General features: G+C 40.3%; 1 protein-coding gene across 1 annotated transcript in view; it reads left to right on the plus strand.

Moving 5' to 3' along the window:
- sec14l7 (SEC14-like lipid binding 7) overlaps positions 1-7,703 on the plus strand; it is a 26,238-nt gene extending 18,535 nt beyond the window's left edge. Inside the window, exons 10-13 of the mRNA XM_046067881.1 lie at positions 1,400-1,506; positions 1,594-1,733; positions 4,374-4,543; positions 6,472-7,703. Coding sequence (XP_045923837.1) covers positions 1,400-1,506; positions 1,594-1,733; positions 4,374-4,543; positions 6,472-6,590 — 536 coding nt within the window. The 3' untranslated portion in view covers positions 6,591-7,703. The remainder of the gene's footprint in view (positions 1-1,399; positions 1,507-1,593; positions 1,734-4,373; positions 4,544-6,471) is intronic.
- Positions 7,704-8,315: the final 612 nt, after the last annotated feature.

The raw sequence follows: 8,315 nt of genomic DNA on the forward strand, positions 1-8,315 counted from the left end.
GGTATAAATAAATAAATCTATTTAACCTTCACCAGGGATGATCTTGGTGCTATACATGGAAAGTTAAACGTGCTCTGTGGAGTTTTTCTTGTAAACAAAGAAAAGGCAATTTTTTTAAATACAGTCACTGTGTAACTCACCAAAATGCATTGAGAGGAACCTTGAGCTATAACAAATGTGTTAAAAGCATTACCTGTTTAAAAAACTTGAAGATTTTGACCTATTTTTAGTAAATAGAGGGAGGTAATATCGTCACCCTGATGTTCAAATAAAGGGTGTGCATATTGTCACCCACAATATGTTTATTGCCTTGTTCATCATTCATTCCCTGTAGATACATTCATGCTATGTAACTTAATCCCTAGTAGTAAAAATGTTGTTGTGGACATTAAAGGACGAGAGTTTCTTTAAAAAGTGCATTCTTTGTTGTGTCTTAGTGCTTATGAGGTCAGACCACAGATCATATAGGCAAATAGACAAATGTACACAGAGCAGCGGATACAAGTCGCCTCTCTCCTGATTGACAGGTCGCCGTGGTAGCAAGGTAGTCCCGCCCTAAAACCTACGCTGCTTTCTGGTCTATTTCCCCCTAAATATGACCATAATTTACTAAATGAACATCATGCTGTGTTGAAGAAGACTTGAAACTAGCGACTGAGACCATAAACTCATTATGAAAGTGTTTACTGAGGTAATAAATCAGCTGAGAAGTAGAAACATTTTACAATTATTTCTAATGGAGCCAGACTTTTTTTTGCAACCAGCGGACTCGCCCCCTGCTGGCCGTTCCGTCTGCATGTTTTCACTTTCAGACCCAGAGGTTGCCGCTTGATTGAGATCAGGGAAATCAGGGTTACTTTTTACTGTCCCCGGCTCGTTGGGCCACCGTTATTGTCGAGCCCTGTAAACAAAATGCAAAAAGTGTACAGGATAATAAACAAGACTAGGTGGTCTTTGTTAAGGGAAATCTAAAGGCTACAACAGACAACTTTAAACAGTTTGTGTTTGACCCATTCCTTTTTGATATAACACTGCCCCCGTGCACAAAGCCAGCTCCATAAAGAAATGCTCTTCCCAGTTTGGTGTGGAAGAACTTGACCTCAACCCTGTCAAACACCTTTGGGATGAACTAGAACAGATTGTGAGCCAGACCCTCTCGTCCAACATCAGTCTGACCTCACAAATGCTAATCTGGATGAAAAAATTTGTAGAAAGTCATCCCAGAAGATCGGAAACTGTTATAGCTGCATGTTAATCCCTATGGATTTATAATAAGAAGCCATAATAGTAATGTGTTCATTTCAGTCTGGACCAACTGTCTGACGCTGACAGCCCTTAAGCCATGCTAACACCACTCCTGACTGTTTGTCTAATTTAAATTACATTCCTGTGTTTAAAGGTAACTGGCAAGAAGTTTTACGCAAACATATTGATACAGAGCAGCTTCCTGTGGTTTACGGAGGAACCCTGACTGATCCTGATGGAGACCCTCGCTGCAGAACCATGGTGAGAGCAAATACAACTGAATGGTCGGGCAGTCAGTGAGTGTGTTTTCTCATTGATCGTGACTGAAATGTATTATTGTTGTTGCAGATCAAGTATGGCGGCACGGTGCCCAGGTCGTACTACGTTCGGGAGTCTGTGAAGGTTCAGTACGACAGCAGTGTGACAATCAGCCGCGGCTCGAGCTTCCAGCTGGAATACGATGTTCCTGCACCCCTCAGCCTTCTGAGGTACAAAACAGCGAGCAGCCGGTTTTTTCTGGAGTATTGATTTAAAGCAATATAAATTCTTTATTCTAAAATTCTAATACATTTTGAAACGCTGGAGTTTTATTTTCCATCAGCTGTTCCATCATGATTAAAACAAAGAAAGGAAATATTTCACTTTATGTGTAATGAATGCAGAAAATATGACAATATGAAATTTAAAATTGACATACATTTTGGATTTTTATTTTCCTACTCAATTTCATTCGTCCATTTCAAAGCTGGATGAATGTATTGATAAAACCTTTGCTTTACTGGATGCGATAATTGTCTGTGCCATCCAGTTCAAATTTGGTGACATTCTGATCATTATTTCCAGAGATACATGAGATAAGGTAAGTGATAAGTAGTGTTCCTCTTCTATTAGTAATTGGTGTTGACAGTACTTTTTAAACAGCACTACACTCCCCATATCTTAAATAAGTTTGTTTGGATTTCTGCTTTTTGGAGTTTTATAACATTTTGTTCTGTTTTTTTCTCTGGGAGCCAAAACATAAGTAGCACACAAAGGGCCGGATTTACTAACACCCTGAATAACGAGTACTGAATTGCGTGTGCATTCTAAAATATTGCACATGTAATTGTTGTACCTGTTATGGGTGATTTAGTAAGAATTATTGCGTTGATGACAGCAGGAGCAAACGCAACAGAGGTGTCAGTATTTAAATGAGTGTTTTGCTTGTTTTAATGGTTTCCGCCATGGAGAGTCGGGAGGGAAAGCAGCCACTGCGTAAAAACCTCGGTTTCTTTCACTCAGTGGAAATCGTCTGTACTTGTGAAACCCCAGCAGAAACAAATATAGTGTGCTGGAACGACCCAGATGAGAGGAAATGCCAGCAGATCGTGCTTCATCCAGCGAGAGGGAACGATCACCGACCGTCAACACCGTACCCGGTCGCTCCGAGTTACGCCCCACTTAACACATATAAACACCTTTAAAACAACCAAATCAAGGGAATTTATTAACATAACAAGACGATAAGAACACCAGAAACACAAGACGATAACACAAAAATGCCCCAGCTGAGAGGCAGCAAGTCCAGCAGTCCCAAATCAAGAAGCCTCTCTTCTGACGCTTGCACAGGAGCTTTTAAAGACCCCCTTCCAAGACCACCTTGTTCAGCAATCAGCTGAAGTACTTCAGAGGCAGAGCTAGGGCAGAAAACATGGAGAAAGCACAGAGAAATACTCGTAACAGTTGTGTCGCTATTACGACCGGCGCGCTGTGAACAGTTGGTGATCGTTCCCTCTGGCTGGATGAATTTTACGCGTGATCCATGCACCACTGCAGCTGGGGGCTCTCCGCAGCGCCACGCAACTCCATCTCACGGAGAAAAGAAGTCGAAACGAAATCGAAACGAAATTTGCTTTATTGGCATGAATGTTAAAACAACAGTATCACCAAAGCTAAAGGAAAATACAAAGAAAACAATTTAATTCATATAGTTCATCGAATAAATAAAATTAAATAATTTTATTTCTATACATTGGATATAAAATAATATTATCTAATATTGTTAATTTCTCTACGTCTTCTATCATTAGGGCTGTGTCTCCTTCTCTCAACGATAACAGCAGCCATCTCTGCTCAACACTTGCCGGTTTGCACCTTCCTCTCAAACGTATTAAATACAGAAGCAGTTGCACTCACATTAAATTGCGTTTAGACTTGTTAGATCACATTGCGTGTAGTAAATAAATGTATTTGCATGTTACCCTCCCATTACTTTGCACAATAAATTGAAACGCCCCAAATTGCATATTCACTAAGGCAAAAGTAGTAAATGAACAACAGGTGCTAACTTGCACTTTTGGAAGACGTCATTCTGTTCTGCGTGCACACCGTTAGCAGATCAGCTTACCTGTTAATTTGCCAGTGATATCAAGTTTGCACACGTTTTTACTCACACAAACCTTTAGTAAATCCGGCCCATTGTGTTGCAGTGGAGGCAGATGAAGTATTACACAGTGCCAAAAGACTCCATTACAATCAAAAGTCCATCATTGAAAAGTTATTAAAGTAAAAGTATATAAGTTTAATCAGGAAAATGTTAAAATTAATTATGTTTAAATTAAAATTTAAAGTAACTTATATTCAATCATCAGATTATCATTCCTCATACATTAAAGTAAAAGCAGGATTTTACGAACGTGACACTTTCACAATGCTTGTTGTGTCCAACCAACAATCAGATCCTCAACATTATTAACAAACATTACAATTATTACAAAGGAAAAGCAGAAAATCTTCACATGAGAGAAGCTGCAACCATCAAATGTATTTTCTGGAAAAATAGTTGCAAATTCATTTTCTGTCAACTGAGTTATTGATGGATCACTTCAGCTGTACTTGTATAATCTCTTGTATTATATTTTGTGATACTTTCATATGTTTTGTGTGTGAAAATATAATTTTTTAAAGCAATTAAAGCTGTCAGATTAATGTAGTGAAGTAAAAAGTACAATATTTCCCTCTATGTGATGGAGTAGAAGTAGAAAGTAACATGAAAAGACGAGCCTTGTGTGTTTTTGATTTGCTATGCTAATGCAGTTCCTGTAAGTTTATAATTTGGTCAAATAAACTTGGCCCCTGTTTCTTCCCAGGTGGCAGTTTGCCAGCGATGGAGCAGATATCGGGTTCGGCGTGTACAGACGGACCAAAGAGGGCGGCGGTCAGAAAGTGGCTGAGATGCTGCAAGTTCTGCCCAGTGAACGCTACAATGCACACCTGGTCCCTGAAGACAGCTGCCTCACCTGCTCCGAGCCTGGAGTCTGTGAGTCACCAAACACTCGTGTCCATTAGTTAAAGGAATCAGGTTACTGGGTTACAATAAGCATCATCTACTGTGAATCCCTCACGCGTAGGTTGGTAGGAAGTTTGAATCTGAGGCGGGAAACGTCTCTAACAATTAAAAACATATAATCAAAATTGGGGTTAATGTGATGAAAATCTGAAAGGAGTTTTGGGAAATGTGCTTCTTTGCTTTCCTGTTCAGAGTTAGACGAGAAGATTGATACAACTCTCATGTTTGTACTGGAAATATGAAGCTATCGCCAGAATGTAACAAAATCCTCCAAGCGAACTTGACTATATGTCGTTTGTTTAATCCGGAGCAAAAGCTTAAGTGTAAAAAGAAAGAAGTTAGCATAGCAGAGCCCTGATCGATCAGAACTCCAGTCAGAAGACAAGTATTTTAAAAGTTGTTTGCTTGTCATCTTGCTGACAGTCCTGACAAAGCCTGATGTAAAATGTTTAACAAGTCAACATAATGCTGTAGTTATTTCGGCATCAGTTTGATCCGTTTATTTCCAACTAAACGCAGCAAAATATTTATTTTGAGTTTTGTTTATGTGTGAATAGTGTGTTAACACTCCTGCGAGTAGTCCAGCGGTCAAACTCGCGCAATAAACGTGACACAAATTCAAAATCCGCGGCATCAAAGCGACATGTTGTGGGCTTATATGAGGGACTATTTTTTTGCTGTGCGCAGTGAGTTCCTCGAGTCATTAAGTGAGTGCTTATAAATACCGCACATAATCCAACATTTTTACATGTTTTTGTCTGGATTAAACTAACAAGATATAAAATGTTACTCAGGAAGTTTTAGAGGTGCTGTAGGCTGCTTTTTTTAATCTTTGGACTAGAGCTGGGCAATAAAACAACATTTATAATTATAATTAAATCACAAACGAATAAACACAGGGGTTTTTTTGGAAGAAAAAGGACTAAAACAAGATTTTTCTTAATTTTAAAGATTTTATGTGTTAAGTGATCCACTGTTTGGCATCAAGTGTTTGCTCTGACCAGAAAGTTAAATAGTTTAAAACCACAGTTAAGCATCTGGTTTCTTCAACTTTCACTCAAAAAACAAAAATCAGCCGTTAAATTATGAATGAATAAATTCAATAATTCTTGATATCGACTGATATAAATTATTTGTCGTGATAAAATGTTTGGCCATATCTCCCAGCCCTATGTTCGGACTGAGCTAGGCTGTTTCCGGTCTTTATGCTAAGCTAATATAACCAGTCGCTGGCTGTAGCTTCATATTAGAGCCACAACGATTAGTTGTCAATTACTTTGATAATCGATTAATCGCTTTGTGTCCTTTTTTAAAGAAAAAACATCCAAATTCTCTGATTCCAGCTTTTTAAATCTGAATATTTTACATTTATTCATTTAGCTGATGCTATTATCCAAAGCGACTTAAATTGCTATAAATGTCAGAGGTCGCACGCCTCTGGAGCAAATCGGGGTAAAGTGTCTTGCTCAGGGACACAGTGGATTTGAAGCCGGGTCTCTCGCACCAAAGGCACGTACGTATCTTATCCACTGCTCCATCACCACCTGGTTTCTTTACGATGACAGTAAAATGAAAATATTTGGGCTGTGAACAGCAGAAGACGTTTGAGGACCTCATCTTGGGCTTTGGGAAACACTGATTGCCATTTTTAACAAATTTCTGGACCTAACATCTAATTAATCGTTACAGTAATTGACTGATTAATCAGTAATGAAAATAATGGTTAGTTGCAGCCCTACTCCATATTTAAGAGACCGACACGAGAGAGGTGTCGATCTTCTCATCTCCCGCTCTGCAAGAAAGCGAAGAAGCGTATTTCTGAAAATGAATTATCTCTTTAAGATCCCGCAGGATGCTAGCCAATAACCGGGTTCCACTCTGTCCTTCATTTTGTGCAGACGTGCTGTGTTTTGATAACAGCTACAGCATCCTGCAGTCCAAGAAGGTGAGCTACAACGTCGAGGTCGTTCCTCCTCCCTTAGACGGATGCGGCAGAGGAGACGGGAGGCTGCAGTGAGGAGGTCCTCCCCTGAAAACACAGACCCCTGTGTTCACGCACCATCACCAAAATCAATGCTTTGTCATCAGGGCTGGGTTAACCCCGAGGGAAAAGCGTGAGCTGTGGAGGCAACACCGCCATTTCTCCCACTCTGTGCATTGTGTGTGTTAGTTTGCAATTACTAATTCTTTTACTTTTATCAAAATGAAAGTGTAACTTAAGTCTCCAAGTTTCACCTCTGAACACAGACTGCATCACTGATGACCTGGGGCCCCCCGGGACAGTTGCCGGTAGTTTACATTACAATGTGGGAAGTTTTACAGTGTCTGACTGCGACAATTCAATGACAATCACGTTATTTTATTCAGAATTTCAAACCGGAGCTACTACCTGTAAAAGCTCGTCGTTTAGGATCACTTCCTGAAGCTTCATCCAAGGAAGGTTAAAATCAAAAGCAACTGGACTTGGTTGAAGCTATTCGAAAAGGTTTCGTCTCTCATCTGAGAGACTTTTTCAGGCCTGAGACTCGGCCTCGGGTGTCTCCAACGACCATATCGCAGCACTAACGAACCAAGCGTTATAGATCATCGCGACACACGACCCCACAGAGGTGAAATAGCCGAGTTTCCTCACCAGTCAGAAGAAGTCTCTTGGATGAGAGACAAAACATCTTCTAGTATCTTAAACTAAGTCCAGTTGCCCTTGATTTTAACCTGGATGACTGAGAACCTTCACAGACATCTTCCTAAAGCTTTAGCATGTTTTTGTAATTTCATCTTTAGACTGTGAGAAGCTGATGTGTCACTGTATTTTTACGCCTGGCCTATAGGGGGAAACCTGAGCATAGGATAAGTGTCTCGCCCATAGACTGTATATAAGAAGTGGTCGTAGTCATCGTGACGTCACCCGTTGGTTTGTGGACTGCCGTTTTGAAGCCTCGAGTTTGCTCTGAGCGCTGGTTAAATTTACACAGTGCGGAGGGTACGAGTCACTCTATCCTGATTGACAGATCGCCATGGTATCGACTTGTTAATCACAGATAATCCCGCCCTGAAGCATACTCTGCTTATGGTCTCTTTTCCTCTAAATGGGATCATAATTTACTAAATGAACATCATGCTGTGTTGAAGAAGACTTGAAACTAGCGACTGAGACCATAAACTCATCAGGAAAGTGTTTACTGAGGGAATAAATCAGCTGACAAGTAGCAACATTTTACCATTAAGGAGCCGGACTTCTTTTTGCAACCAGAAGAGTCGCCCCCTGCTGGCCGTTCAATAGGATGCAGGTTTAAGAGACTTCCATATTGGATTTACGTCTCAGACCGGAAGCTTCCCGCTTGGTCTCGCCCCCTTTTCCCAGTCCCAGGACTGACCAAACCAGAGATGAAATGGTCCATCCAATCTGGAAAAACATCGGCCTTAATTACCCATATTATCACCAGCTAATTTACCAGAACAAAAATCAATCAGAACAAAAGGCGATACAGCCGTTCACCACCTGCAACTCAACCAACTGTGCAAACACCAGCCTAAGAAATGCTAACAGCAGAGAAAATACACAGTCATACTCACATCCAAACTATGACTCAGGGTCACAACGGCCTCGTTACAGCCGATGACCCACAAGGGGAGGTCATTTATCAAGTGGAGTTCTGCATCTGGTCGTTGAGTGTTTAAATAATTGTTAATCATGCTGCTCTCGTTGTTTGACTTTGCCTTTTATAATTAAGAGTCTGAGAAT

The sequence above is a fragment of the Micropterus dolomieu genome, linkage group LG13, assembly GCF_021292245.1.
Source record: "Micropterus dolomieu isolate WLL.071019.BEF.003 ecotype Adirondacks linkage group LG13, ASM2129224v1, whole genome shotgun sequence".
NCBI classification, from domain to species: Eukaryota; Metazoa; Chordata; class Actinopteri; order Centrarchiformes; family Centrarchidae; genus Micropterus; species Micropterus dolomieu.